The sequence below is a fragment of the Daucus carota genome, chromosome 2 (assembly GCF_001625215.2).
Source record: "Daucus carota subsp. sativus chromosome 2, DH1 v3.0, whole genome shotgun sequence".
Lineage (NCBI taxonomy): Eukaryota > Viridiplantae > Streptophyta > Magnoliopsida > Apiales > Apiaceae > Daucus > Daucus carota.
This window is the reverse complement of record NC_030382.2, coordinates 53,096,873-53,111,690: the sequence shown is the minus strand read 5'-3', so window position 1 is coordinate 53,111,690 and position 14,818 is coordinate 53,096,873. Positions and strand designations below refer to the sequence as shown.

Sequence of the window (14,818 nt, the reverse complement as noted above, 5' to 3'; positions counted from 1 at the left end):
TAAAGGTGTCCTCACACACAAAGCAACACCACAAAAACTGAATACAAGATCAGGTGGCGGTCGCGATCGGGGCCAGCTAGATTGAATAATATCCATGTCACTATTTGTATGGTGGAAAATCAGATCAAGAAAAGAAATCGAGATGGTTCTTGCGAGACATTGTGATAATTCGAATGTAGCTACTATACGAAAAAGTAAGTTAGCTGTTGTCTTGGTCGGTGGATCCCGATACCATAAGGCATAAGTAAGCCGCCCACGAATTAATATTTCAAGGTTATGTCAAATCAGTTGTTTTAGGATGAAAACGACGTTCTAAGTAAATGTACTATCAGTTCGATTTTGCTTATTAAAAAATCTTCTGCACTTAACTGAGAGTAATGGCTTCGGTAAAAACGGTCTTTTTCAGGATGCGTGCAATATGATAGAGCATGGCTAAATTGATGGCGTCATGAGATTAGCCAGAAGTCCAAATTATTTTTAAAAAAAAAAATTAAAAAAGTATTCGACTAACAGGAACCGAACGCCGAATTTATACCTGTCGTGAAAAATCAGATTGCGAGAGAATAAAATCTTGTTAGGAGCAAGAGGCGCGCGCACTAGAGGAATTGGTGGTAGGAAAATTGAAGATAAGATATGGTGACATATTATACACTTCCAACAGTACTGCCTTGAAGCTTTCCGTCATTCTAAATCAGTTCAAGTGTATGAGAAGAGAACACGAACACGCACACGCACCACTCGCGCGATGGCCTAGCCAGCTAGTTTATCTTTTAGCTAATCGACGGCCTATATATTGCTAGTGTGTTCGTACTTGAGAAGAATGTGAACTTTCCGTTTTTCTTCCACACTGATCAATCCGTACACAACAGGTCACTTGACTTGGATATAGTAGTTGTATGAGATGTATAATTGATCTCCGAATGTATTCAAGTCGTGTGTGCAATGATGATCCTCATGAATTTACACATAGAAAAAAGGGGAAAGATAGCAATTGCACATAAAAAGAGAAGCACGCCTCTTGTTTCTTTGTTGTGTTAGGCTCCGGGAGCACAATGTGTCATCTCATCCTCAGTACCAAGGATTGCAATCTCTTTATACCGTTATATGTTTGATATAAAGTATGATCTATATGCATGTGACTTGCTGTTTATCTTGTTCAACAGTAGCCAACTAGCTAGAGCTGAGGGACACGGACTTTAATTTTGTTCGATTTTTCTCCGAAGAATTTCAAAGTTTCTTTCTTTTACTGTTCATATATTTACGTATAACTTTTTCTGTTTCGCAAGTTGAGTTTTTTGTTTCTTTCTCGGGCTATATATATCCTTTAAATTAGAGTCTCATATGATTCTGCAATAGTACATGATAGCCAAATAATTGCATGCATTATAGAGGAAGAGTCATTGGTATCCTAATTTGAGCTAGCTGCAGGCTATGTAACTAGCGTTTGTTCTGACTAGGCGAAGATTTGCAAGCATGCAATTTGGTACAAGCATGACACCTAAAACCCAACTTATCTTTATATACTCCCAGCTAACTTATTGTCTGAAATATGTCATGGATACATTCGAATACTATCATTTTAGGGGCATGACTATTATGTTTCATGCACGTAGTTGTGCTGCAGGAGACATGTTTAATTAAGACCGACAGCACCTTAACCTAATAACGGACTACTTTGTTGCTCTATTCTAAATTCTAATTCCATCCATTACTACGTGTTGCAGCCAATTAATTATCTTTTTATTGTTTGAGAATTTGCCCATATGAAAAGTCCACAGGCATCACTTATTGCCTTACTAGTATATATGGAATTAAGGTTATTTGTTGTCGTGACAAAATAAAATTATTAATAATAAATCATTTGTTATTAAGTAAATATGCTTTTATGGAATTTAATTAAACTAGTTGATAGCCCGTGCCAAGCACGGGTTTAAATAAAATTTTAAAATTTGTTATTTATTGGAAGAATAATATCTTTTTTAGTTAGATTATCATATTTTTATTATACTTATTTAAATTATTGTTTTTAAATGATATTTAAATTATTGTTATTTAAAATAAGACTTTCAATATATTAAAATTTGATCCTACTTTAAATTTATTTCATAACAATATGGGTCTCTGTTCTATGGAGTTCACAAAATAAGAGTATTGGCGTCCAAAATTATTTAAAAAAATCTACTCGTTTCAATTTTAATTTTTTTTAGTCTACAATATATTTGTAAACATCACTATGTTTACAAATATATTTATTTTAGTAAAATCACGATGTTGTTTGATGATTTTTAAATTGTGAAAATAATATTCAAGATCAACACATATAAGTTCGTTTACAGCGTCTTTAATCTCGAATAAAATTCAAAATTTTAAGTTGTAATTGTTATATTCAATTATTAGGCAAACGTTATATATAATTATATTTGGAGTTTTTCTAGATTTAACAGCTGTAGTAGTTGTTTGATAAACTGATATTATAGTTTGACAAATTAATTAACTTTCCAAAAGTAATTTGATATCAAATAATTTGACGTATATCTAGAGTTTTGGTTCTTTTATTATATGTTGCAATATGGATAATGACTTCATTTTTTTTGAGTTTTTATTTGTCAAGTCAGTGTTACCACCGTCTTATTCGTCTTTACCGCAATCTTCTGAAAAACACTGAATGATAATAATTATTATTATTAAAAAAAAATATGACCAGGTTTATTGGTACTTTGGTATCAATATTGAATCTTGTTTATTTTAATTCTGAAATATGATAGAAATTTTATAGATTTGTTTCGTAAATTAAATTGTATGAGTTTTAAAAATTAAAACGAATATTTGACGTATGTCTAGAGTTTCGGTTCTTTTATTATATGTTGAAATATGGACAATGACTTCATTTTTTTTGAGTTTCCATTTGTCAAGTCAGTGTTACCACCGCCTTATTCCATTATTCGTCTTTATCGTACTTTTCTGAAAAACACTAAATGATAATAATGATAATTATTAAAAAATATATGATCAAGTTTTTTGATACTTTGGTATCAATATTGAATCTTGTTTATTTTAATTCTGGAATATGATCGAAGTTTTATAAATTTATTTCGTAAATTAAATTGTATGAGTTTTAAAAATTAAAACGAATAATTTCGTTGACATTATTATTCTATTGATAGAATATTATATTAATATTAATATGAACTCCTTATTTATTTGAACTCTGAAGCATGATAAAAGATTTATAGAGTTGTTCCATATATTAAATTATTTGAGTTTTAAAAAATTAAAGCAAATAATTTTGTTGGTAATATATATTTATTACTGAGATAATTGTTATAATACAAAATCCTGTCAAATATAGAAGTTCTTTGATAATAGTAATAATTGTTAAATAAAAAAAAATATGATGATAGCCAAATTTTGATATGAATTTTATAGAACTGTTTCATAAGTTAAATTGTTTGCGATTTAACTGTGCGGATAGGATAAATGTTATATTACAAAATCCTAAACAACATGGAAGTCTTTTTATAGTAGGATAATAATCTTAACCAATTTTGAAATTTTTAATAATAAAATCTGAATAAATATAGAATTCTTTTCATAATTGTATAATAATAATTATAAAAACCTAAAAATGTATAATAATAAGTATAAAATCCTAACAATATGAAAATCTTTTCATAATTCTATAATGGTTATTGTTATTAAATAAAAAATTTATATAACATTGTCCTAATCAATATTGAAGTTCTTAATAATAAAATTCTAATCAATACAGAAGTCTTTCGCTATCCTAATGAATATTGAGGTCTTTAATAATAAAATTTTATTCAATATTGAAGTCTTTTGATAATAATATAATAATGACTATAAAATTCTAATCAATATGAAAGTGACCGAATTTTGGTACTTTAGTACCGATGTTCCACCGAAACGTGGTTTCGCTTATTAATAAAGGGTATTGATTAGGAAAAATAAAATGCTGATATTTTATCTTTTAGATGTTGCTCCACAAAAAATGTGAGCCGTTGTTTCGAATTTTGAAGATGCCAATATCTATCTTCTCATACAACCATTGCCACTACTTTAGTTTGCGATACTTGATGATATATAATAAAGAAAAAGAAAATGTAACGCTGTATATAACTCGGTGACCGATGCCTGTGTTCTTTTTGTTTGTGACAAGGACATCGTACAAGTAAATGTTTATATACGTGGGTTTTTCCATAGCATATGAAATATTTATCATGTTGCCCGCTAGAAACCGGTGAAAAACAAGTTTAAATATCACAATCACAGTGACCACCCTGGACTAGATTATAATTATAGCTTAGCCATTTCGCCCTTAAAGTTCCACGGCCATCGGCCCAAGCCCATAGTTGCCACATTCTCCTTTGTAAATATAATACTCTATCATATTTGAAAAGGACATCAGGATGTCTCAGTAAACATTGGTTGTCTGGTTCAGTCTTGGCTCCCGAATTGTTCTCTCTGAAACAGATTTAAAGAGCTATTATTCGGATCATAGTGCCGAACAAGATTAACCCGTGTTTACTGTTTATCATATGATATCAGAATAAATGATATTCTGATACGCCATCATATAAAAAAGATGTCCAAAATAATCTCCCTGACCATGCATCGAAGTCATAGAACTAGATAATATATATACTAGGAATCAGTGAATAACTAATTCGAACAATGGATAGAATTTGATACTTAGGCTTTTGGTGCATCTTTTTATTGCAGTACTTATGTTGAAAAATAGTAGCTTTTGATCGCATACCATCCAATTCTTTCTCGCTACTATAGTATTCTCATGATACATGCAATAATTTTAACAGAGAAGCAGCAGTGTCTATTATGGTTTTTGAATGAACAGTTTCAGTGTGACTAGATTTACATAATTAGTTAGTCTCCGTGACACGTTCAAATCGTTTTTTGTTTTTAGCCATGCTTTTCCCGTCTAAGTTGATCAAAATTCACCAGGATGAAGGGGAAGCCAGACAATCACCGAGACTGCAATGTTGCTAGCCCTGTTGGGACACTGCATGAGCTCCAAAGCTTCACGAGGTCATTCGCACAAGCACAACTGATGAATTCTCCTTTCTCTTTATTCTTTAATTTTGACTCATTTGGTCCAGAAATGTCATCTGGACCAGTACCATGTGTATATATGTTTGATCCGAAGCTAATGTTTCCTCTGACCATGTTTGGACACCAGCATTTCCAGACACTCGAAAACATGCTCTACTTCTTCAGTCCCCTCTTCGAACACAACTAGTTTTTCATTATCACTTTTAGTTTCGAGCTGCTGTTTCATTGCTCGAACATGTTCGAGTCCGGCTCCAACTTTTTCCCACATTTCCTCCATTGTTTCCCGCATCACTATAGCTTCCTCTTGCGTTTCTCTTAGCCTCCTTTTCATCGAACGATAACCATCAAGCGATCTCAAAAGCTGCTCAGAAAGGGCCTTGTTGCGTACTTGGAGATCTGCAGCATTGCCTTGCGCTCTACTGTTTTCATTACCAAACTTTTTCGATTCATTCTCTGCAGCCAATTCTCGTACTTTAACCAACAATGTTCTGTTTTGCTCTCTGAGATCGTTCGCATGTTCCTCCAATTCACTCAACTCATAGTTTTTCCTTGCCAACTCTGCAGCAATTATATCCTTTTCTTTTCCAATGCTTGAACACATAATTTCGAGGCTCTTTCGTGCTGCCAAACTTGCATTCAAATCTTTCCTCAGCTTTTCTTTGTCGTCATCGGCAGGGATCCTTTTGTCTAGTGGGGGGTAATTAGCCTTGAGATCGGAGTTGCATCGCTTTAACTCAGCCTGCGAACTTTTGTTGCCGAATGATTGACATCTCTTGATTCTGTCTCTTACATTGTCAAGAACTGTCATCATCCCCGCAACCCTCAGCATCCGACGGCTATCCTTTTGGCCCTTTTTGCAGGCATCTTTATGATCTTCGATTAGTTTCAGCAATAACTTCACATTTGCCGCAACCCCTAAAAAACAAAAAACATGCCCAGACTTAAAAAAACAGGAAAGGAGTCTACAAAAAACAGTTTCAAGTTTCAATTGATTTGATCCTCTACAAAGCTTTAATTCCAGAGAGTATGTTTCTTTTCTGGTCTAATATTACAACAGAGATTTTTATCGTGCTTGTAAAAAAACCCAAAACCGAAAAAATGCATGATCATATCTATCAAAAAATAAAACAAAATGAGCACGATTGGATAGTCCGGTAATGGGTTTATCCTCTGTTATCCCCGAACAACCTGGTTCTGACTCTGACTCCCGAGAAATATTAGAACACATACTCATTCATATATAAGTCTAAATTATCAAAAAAATAAAACAAAATACTGTGCGAAGAATAATAGAGGAAGGACGGTTCACCCTCTAAAGCAGAATCGTCGTATTGCTGTTCGGAGGATGGTGAAGAACCACGCAAGTCTTTAAACGATTGTGTTCGAGTTCGGATGGTATTCATCGTATACAAAAGAAATTTATCAATCAAAGGATTTTGAATACAGAAGAAAAAGTTGAATAGTTTTGATCAAACACATAAAAAAAGTGATGTCGAAGTTAAAGATCTAAAGAAGAGGGGGGCTGTTTATGCATGCATGCAGCGTCCCCTCTCTTGTTTTGTTTCTCTTGGTTTCTGGCCTCCCCAGCCCAGCCCTTATCATCATCAACCTTCCTTGTATATATAAAAACCTAGCAATGTTTTGACATGTCATGTTTTGTTGGAATGGCTGGTTCTTGCTACTTACCTTCCCGCAATTATAGCTTATAAATTCCTTGACTTTTACAGGGGACTTGATTTTCTGACTTTTCGGACAGAAATATATACATACTGGCTACTGCACTCGTTTTCTAGCGAGAATATATGATACGTTTAAATAAATTATGTTATTTTCCGGAGAGATTAAAGGAATTTCCCTTTTTATGTCCTGCTTGCCTGATTCAGCTGGATTTAAGCCTACCATAGCGACATATCATTATTTTAAAATTATCATCCCTTTATAGGTCGCGCTGAAAATAGAACCAGTCTTTAAAATAGAATCACAGAACCATTAAGATTCTGCTGCATAATCCTAAATTTTAAATAAATTTTTAGGGTCTAAATCTAAACACATGTTTTTTTCATCGTTGTGTGTGTCAAAAATAATTTTTAAATATAATAAATAGATATTGACATTTTTTGCATGTGAAGTTCTGCTGCAGAACCCTAACTAATACCAGAAATAAGGTAAAAGTTTTATGGGTTCTCTTTATAATGGTTTTTTCTTGAACCTGACCCTCCCTTGTATATATGTACTTGTATATATGTAAGAGCAACTGCAATGGGGTGCCAAAAAAAGTGCCAAAGTGCCATGTGGCATGGTGTGACATGACACTCTTGTTGGCACTTCATTGAAGTGGAAGGAATGCCAAACAAAGTTGTCAACTTTTGACACCCTCCTAAAATAAAAAAAGTGTATAAATCAACTTAAAGTCATTTGTTTTCCTATCTTGTTATAATTATACTTGTACAAATATGTGGCAACTTTGGATGCCAACTATTGAAGCAAATTTTTATATAAAAATTATCAAAAGAGAGAAAAAATAATATAATAATATTTTTGATGATTTGTCATTTTAACAACTTTACTTAGCACCTACATCGGAGATGCTCTAAAATCAAGATAATGTTTATGAAAAATATTAAGTATTCAAAAATTATATGTGTTTCTCGTTTTTCCAAATTTGGGATAGAACTTGAGATATGTAACGTTAACGATACTGAAATTTTTATTGGTTGGAAATTTTGTTAAAACAAACTGAATTTAATATGATAATATGAATTCTGATCTTAACATATTTTTAGTTCAATAATTTTTAAATAAATTATATTATTGATAAACAATGACATATTTCTCTGATGATATATTTTGTCTCCTGTTCATATTTGAATCTTTTTCAGAAATAAGATAAGTACACGAGTGCATATCGCAAAGAATTAGATTACAGTCTGATACAACTTTATTCTCATTTAATAATTAAACTAGTGAAAAAAACGCGCTTCGCGCGAGTGATAAAAATATAAATATAAGATGTTATAAAAAAAATTTATGAACTATAATTTCTTAATCCTTGTATTTCACATTTATTATCAAAATATAAGAAAATATATGCAGAAGAAGTTGCAGAGGCCTTTAAGGAACCTCACTACAAAGTGAAGTTCAACAAATATTTAAAGGATGGTTACATGTTCAAGGAATTTCAGCAACCTTTTCGGACTCTTCATCACTCACTCAACTCCTAGTCAAAAATCTGTAGATACTACCTAGGTCTTTCTTTAAGATTTAAGAAGCTCCTGACACAATAACAAGCTCAGATTCAAGCACTCCTTTGGTTCCCCAGAAGCTCCTTCCAAGAGGAGAATAAGCAGCCATCATGATTTTGTTGGCCTGGCAGAACTCTCTCAGCCTCTCTTGTTGCCAACTTGAGTTCATCTCCATCTTTGAACATAAACAGATGAGATAGACAAACGTAATTACACCAAAATTTATATACTCACGAGACGAGAGAGGAGGAGGGAGGGAGAGAGAGATTTACTTACTTCAGCCAGGACCTGGACAAACAGTTTCTCTCTGTCAGCGGCTTTCAGATAATAACCGGTATCCCAAAGGATGGCACACCTCACATTTTCCATTTCTCCAGCAGCCTCGAGTTCTGCTGCATAGAACTTCGCTGCCCATGACAATGCACCATCTTGAAGGGCAGAATCAGTTCTCCGAGAAATGATATTGTTAGAAGGAAGTTCTGCTAACCTTTGCGCCTCTAATAATATGAGTGATTTTTTCAAGGCATCATGATAATCAAAGTGACCACTGGCCACATAAAAAAAAGCATCAAATATAGCAAGCCATGCCACAATCACGTATCTTAGCAAGAGCCAAAATATCACCAAGGTCATAATCCATAAGGTGAGGGCTGATACGGGTTACATCATCGGACACATCATAAGAGAAATCATTTCTTGAACCTGTTTCTTGGTCAGGTGCAGGGAGAGTCTTGCGAAATGATGTCACTCCTTCAGCAGTAATTCAGTCTTGTCACATCTGTGTGTATTAATCACCCAGCAAAGAAAGCGGAAATTATTTACAAATAATAAAAAACTTACTGAAAGATTAAGGCACTAAATTTTTTGTTATATGGAACTTACCAATTTCAAGTAGCTATCAGGGGCGCTTAAAATTTGTGGTAAACTCATTATGAACAGAGTTATGTAATAAAGTAGATAATATCTGCATTCCTTGCGACCAGTCTGGTACAAAATCTGGAAACAGACAACCTTTTGCTTTGCTCATCACAAAACTTTGGGGCGCTGCTCAGATGAAGGTAGTAAGGGCCCCTATTTTTCTCTCGTCTTAAACTCAATATGTAATCTGAATCACTTTACTTGACAAAGCACTCTTTAATGCATTGCTTCATCAAGCTCGAAAGGAGTATGATTTCATAGCCACCTCAAAACTCTGGATACCATACAATAAGGACATATTTCTCAGTGTTATTCGATGTGCAAAGTCTGGATGGCATTAAAATATTCCCTGATATCTAAATAAGAGATAGGAGATGCCATTCGTAGGGGATAAGTTAATCCTACATAGGGCATGAAAGATTATTAACTTATAGCCCTTTTATACATCACCCTAGTAAGAGTATGTAAGAGTCTTAAGAGCATCTAATTACTATCTGCTACATATCATACACAGAAAAGCAACGTTGGGAAACAAACACAATTGATAAATTGTCACTTGATAAGGCACATATAAATATATAACAGAATTAGCACTTGATAAATAAATTGATAAGCTACATACAAATATACTACTGAACGCGGTGATTTTAGCAAATAATACAATGGACAGGACAAAACTTACCACAATGTTCAAAGGCTCACAACTGAGGTTTAAGGTTACAACTACAGAGAAATCCATTGCGCATCATCTGATACCCACAAAAATACCCTCCAATTATGTCCAAAGCTCGCCAAAAAACTTGACATTTCAGCTTTTTTCCGAGAGAGAAGAGGTTCCCAAAATCTCAAGGCCACACTTCATGATTTGTGTAGTTCACTATTAAACCCGAAAGAGATCCCAATTTCTTGAGATGGGTGATTGAACAGGCGGGGAGGAGAGAGAGTGAGGGTGCTTTGGAGGGGGAGTTGGAGAAACGTGGAGGTAGAACAGACAAATGAAAGTTGAGAAGAGCCAACGAAGTCTAAGAACAAAATCAAAAGGACGTAACCGAAATATAATTAATGAGATGAGAAAGCAAAAAGAGTTGAAATAAAAGTACAGTAAAGTAAATTAAAAATTAAGAAAACACAGAATTCATAGGAAAATAGGAAATTTAAAGGGTTAATAATCAAGTGAGTCACCAAAGTGGACTCGATATATCAAGTTGGTCACTGAACTCAAAACCGTCTCAAATTGGTCCCTTAAGTCAGTTACATGTATCTTTAAATATGAGTTGAAGGAGTAAAAATATTATTTACATAAATTTACACATTATTTTTGAATGTTACTACAACTAAGGACAAGGTTATGACTTCTAATATTTATGATAATATATTTAGATTTTATCAAGTTTATTTGTTATTTATTTGTTATTATATAGTTAATTCCTTTGTTTCAATTAGAAATAAATAATAAATAAACTTTATAAAATCAAAATATATTATCATAAATACTAGAAGTCATAACATTGTATTTAGTTATTATAACATTCAAGAATAATGCGTAAATCTTTGTAAATAATATTTTTACTCCTTCAACTCATATTTAAAGATACGTGTAACCGACTTAAGTGACCACTATGAGACGGTTTTGAGTTCAGTGACCAACTTGATATATCGAGCCCACTCTCGTGACTCACTTGATTATTAACCCGAAATTTAAATGGAGAGTTGTAAGAGAGGCCACGTCATCCTCTGAAGGATCCTCCTTTATATAAATATAAAGAAGATTATTAATTAAATATGTCCGAGAAATAATTACTTCAATTATTACAAAAATCAAAAACATTACTGACATACTCTGTTATCCAAACAGAACATAAAATTCGGCCCAAGAAAAAGCTCGCGCAAAATTGAAATTATTAGGGTTAGAAATACTAATCAATTAGTAGCACTTACATACACATCTTTGCTCTATTCATTATAATCGGGGACTGGAACAAAGCCACAAGACAATCATAATTTGTACCGGAGTTGCAGTGTTCTCTAGCTATACTCCTATAGTATGCCTCCCCAAGAAAAACCCTCCGGAAAATCCAAAGCCATGAAGAACAAAAAGCGTGCTCAAAACCCAAATTGCCCCAATTTTTGTGATGATGTTATTATAACAGATAAAATATCGAAACCAAGAATAAAGAGAAAGCAGCGTCCAAACTGGCTACAACTTCCTTATGATGTCACAATAAACATCTTCCGAAAGTTGGGGGCTGTTGAGATTCTTCTGAATGCCCGGAAGGTGTGTAAAGCTTGGCATAATATCTGCAAAGAGCCTTTCCTATGGATAGTGACTAGCATGCACCATGATGTAGATTATGGAAAATTTGAGCCTGCTCATCTTGATTTGATTTGTATGGCTGCGGTTGATCGAAGCCAAGGCCAGCTTCTCGATGTCTCCATTGAGTTTTTAGCCACCCGTACGGTGATGAATTACATTGCTCAAAGGTATAATTGCGTTGCTTCTTGATCAGTTGCCATTGGTATATATTAATCTTAATAATTTGATATAAGTCGTTTGATTTTTTGACTTGTACGGTGATGAATTACATTGCTTAAAGGTATATATTGTGTTGCTTCTTGATCAATTAGTATATATTAATCCTAATACTCACTCTGTTTTTAAATACTGGTAAATTTAACTATATGGCCAAAAAAAAATTAGAATTATCTGTCAAAACATCAAACGAACTATATTTCAAAACGAGGAGTACATACTTTATGTATCCTTATATATGATATATTAATTAATTATCTGTTTTGGGTTAATGTGGTGGCAGATCAAGTCAGCTTAGTCGTCTCCGGCTTGTGAATTGTCACTATTACTTAGACCGACACACCTGGAATAAATTTTTGGAAAGAGTTCCTCTTCTGGAGGAACTTAGCCTTAAGTTTTCTGGTATGCCAGGGGAGGCTATTGAGGATGCTAGTCGTCATTGTCCTATGCTGACAACAATCAAAATTCGTGTTTACGACAAGGGCTGTCATCCTTGTTTAGATGTTGTGCTGGCTGCAGCAATGGGAATGACTCAATTACGCCACCTCCAACTTTCTGGTTATGTGATATTGAGAAGACATTTGGAGGCTATCATCTCGAGTGGCTGTACGCATCTTGAGTCGCTTGATCTCACTGGTTGTTTCTCCGCTCGTGATATTATCTCTTTAAGTTTAAGGGAAAAATGTATTGCACAGATTGAAAATATAAGATTCCCCGCTGACTGGATGGGAAAATTCATGGGCGAAGCTGACTGGAGCGAAATGGAGGACTAAGGTGGCTTTTGTTGGATGGGATAGAAAAGAGGGATTTAGCCCATCCAAGTGAAAGATATGAGGTTTCCTTCAGCGTGTGCTTCTGACTGTATGTAAGAAGTCTTATAGGATGCTAACTTTTGATTAAGGCCGGAAACAAAACTATTTTATTGGAAATAAAATTTTGTTTTTGTCATTTTTGACAAATTGACAATCACTTTTGTCTCATCGACTTTAATATGAATACTTGATTGAGATTTATGTGTTTGCTATGAATTATGATAATACGGCACTTTGATCCGCATATCAGCATTTCTTGCAAGGTTCTGATGTGATGATCAGGTCTGTTAACATGTGATGATACTGCATATGTCACATTAACTATGTAGTTTTAAACCACAACTGTGCTTATGTCCTGTTCATTAGCTTGTGTGCTTTGTCACAGTAAAATAATACTTGCACCAGCTTTACATTGAGTCTCTCATCACTTCTCTTAAATCTCAATTAGCTGCTGATTTCAACCAGATTCACTTACCCACTAAGTCACGAATGATAGTTTTTTTGGGAAATTACAGATTTACTGAGAACTAACTCTGTAGTTGATGTATGACTACTCTTATGATCCTTGCAACGTGTGCTATTGTTTCGTTTATCGACACATATAGGCACGAGATGTCTATATTTAAGCTACTTTGAGGTGACATTGTACATCTTGCTCTGGGGGATTAAGTCCCTGCAGATGGACTCTTTGTGTTAGATTTTTATGTGCTGATTGAGAATAAGTCTGATAGGAGAAGTTGAGCCTGTAATGGTAAAATGATAAATCCTTATTTGTTGTCGGTTCAAGATGGATCATGCAAGATGCTAGTTAAAACAGTGAGAATGAGAACTCAATTCTTAGTGAGGGTGGAGATGATGAGACTCCATCTCATTTTCCGGGTAAGATTGAATGGAATTGCAACCATTATTGGTAGGATAACAGGATAGCATAGGCCTTTTTGCACTATAGTGACTCAGAAGTACTTGTCCAAAGGATGTTCTCGCCAAGTGCAAAATGGAGCATACTTGAGCTGGCTTGACTATGATGCTTTGGAATTGTTGGAATTTTTTGCTCTAGGCTATAGCAGATTCGCAGTTATTATCGTCGTTAATGTTTCTAAGGGTGTTTCCTGTTCCTGAGGGTCTGTGACATTTGGCCTTGCGTTTGCAATGCAAAATATGGTTATTTGATGCCAAGGCACCTGTCCACGATCTTGCAGCTTGTAGTTCAGACTATCGAAGATTTTTGTGGTTTCATCATTTGGTTGGGCAGGTTGTTAATGAAATTGATTGCTATGGCAGTGTAGACTATCAGAAGATTTTTATGATTTCATCTTTTTAGCAGTTTGGTAATGAGATTTGTCACCCTGTCCTTCAATTTGTCTCAGATTGTCTATATAACATGATTATGGACAGTTAGATAAAATATGTAAACTTCTCAATAATTGATCGATTGTGACACGATAAATGTTGAACTCTTTTCTGGTCAGGTCTGGTAGAATAGTTGATGAACGTTAGGATTTGGGAGATAGACTTCTGAGTTCTGACCAGGGAAACATCTAGCTACTGCGTAGTCATACGTCAAAAATAGAATTTGTAGATAATATGTATTTACAAATTTTTGTCAATAACTATAGTCAACATTGACTATATCGGGCCAATTTCTGAAAATCGTGACAAAATAAATAAAATAAATATTAGGTATTTCATAAGGTGTTTCTAATTTTTTTCACAATCTAATTAGTAACGTGTGATTAGTTTTACTCACCTAATAATGAGTTTTCTTATATACACAGGAATCACATAATTAATAATAATAAAGCCTTCCGTGTGCACATGAATTAGCGTCACGATATTCGATATTTGCGAAAAGATTTGGAAACTGGGATACATACTGCTATTCATATTAAAATAATATATTTTATTTATATCAACATAAAATAATAATAATATATTATTTTTTGAATATCAATTAATTTAATCAAAACAAAATATAATACACATTTAACAAAATTTACATATTATTGTATATGATCCATCATCTTTAAATAACCTAGATGCTCTTGTTCGATAAGTTAATTAGACTTTTTAAGAAAAAAGGGCCTTTAGAAAAGAGGAAAACGAAAGATTAAAGAAAGGAAAGAAGGTGGATATTAAAGAAAGAAAAAGAACATCTCGCTTTACATATATTCTAGCAAAGCTCTTTTAGAATTTTAATTTTTAACATAAATTATTCTTATTCTTTTTCA

General features: G+C 33.6%; 2 protein-coding genes across 2 annotated transcripts; one reads left to right on the top strand and one right to left on the bottom strand.

The window, feature by feature from the left end:
- Positions 1 to 4,698: 4,698 nt before the first annotated feature.
- On the bottom strand, positions 4,699 to 6,712 carry LOC108208597 (uncharacterized). Its single transcript, XM_017379133.2, has 2 exons — positions 6,398 to 6,712; positions 4,699 to 6,003 (listed from the first exon to the last, which is right to left on the bottom strand). The coding sequence occupies exons 1-2, from the start codon at positions 6,489 to 6,491 to the stop codon at positions 5,183 to 5,185; spliced, it is 915 nt and encodes a 304-aa protein (XP_017234622.1). The 5' UTR covers positions 6,492 to 6,712; the 3' UTR covers positions 4,699 to 5,182.
- A 4,443-nt stretch (positions 6,713 to 11,155) lies between these two features.
- LOC108208062 (putative F-box/LRR-repeat protein 9) lies at positions 11,156 to 12,747 on the top strand. Its single transcript, XM_017378537.2, has 2 exons — positions 11,156 to 11,729; positions 12,062 to 12,747. Exons 1-2 carry the CDS (start codon positions 11,293 to 11,295, stop codon positions 12,549 to 12,551), a joined length of 927 nt encoding a protein of 308 aa, XP_017234026.1. The 5' UTR covers positions 11,156 to 11,292; the 3' UTR covers positions 12,552 to 12,747.
- Positions 12,748 to 14,818: the final 2,071 nt, after the last annotated feature.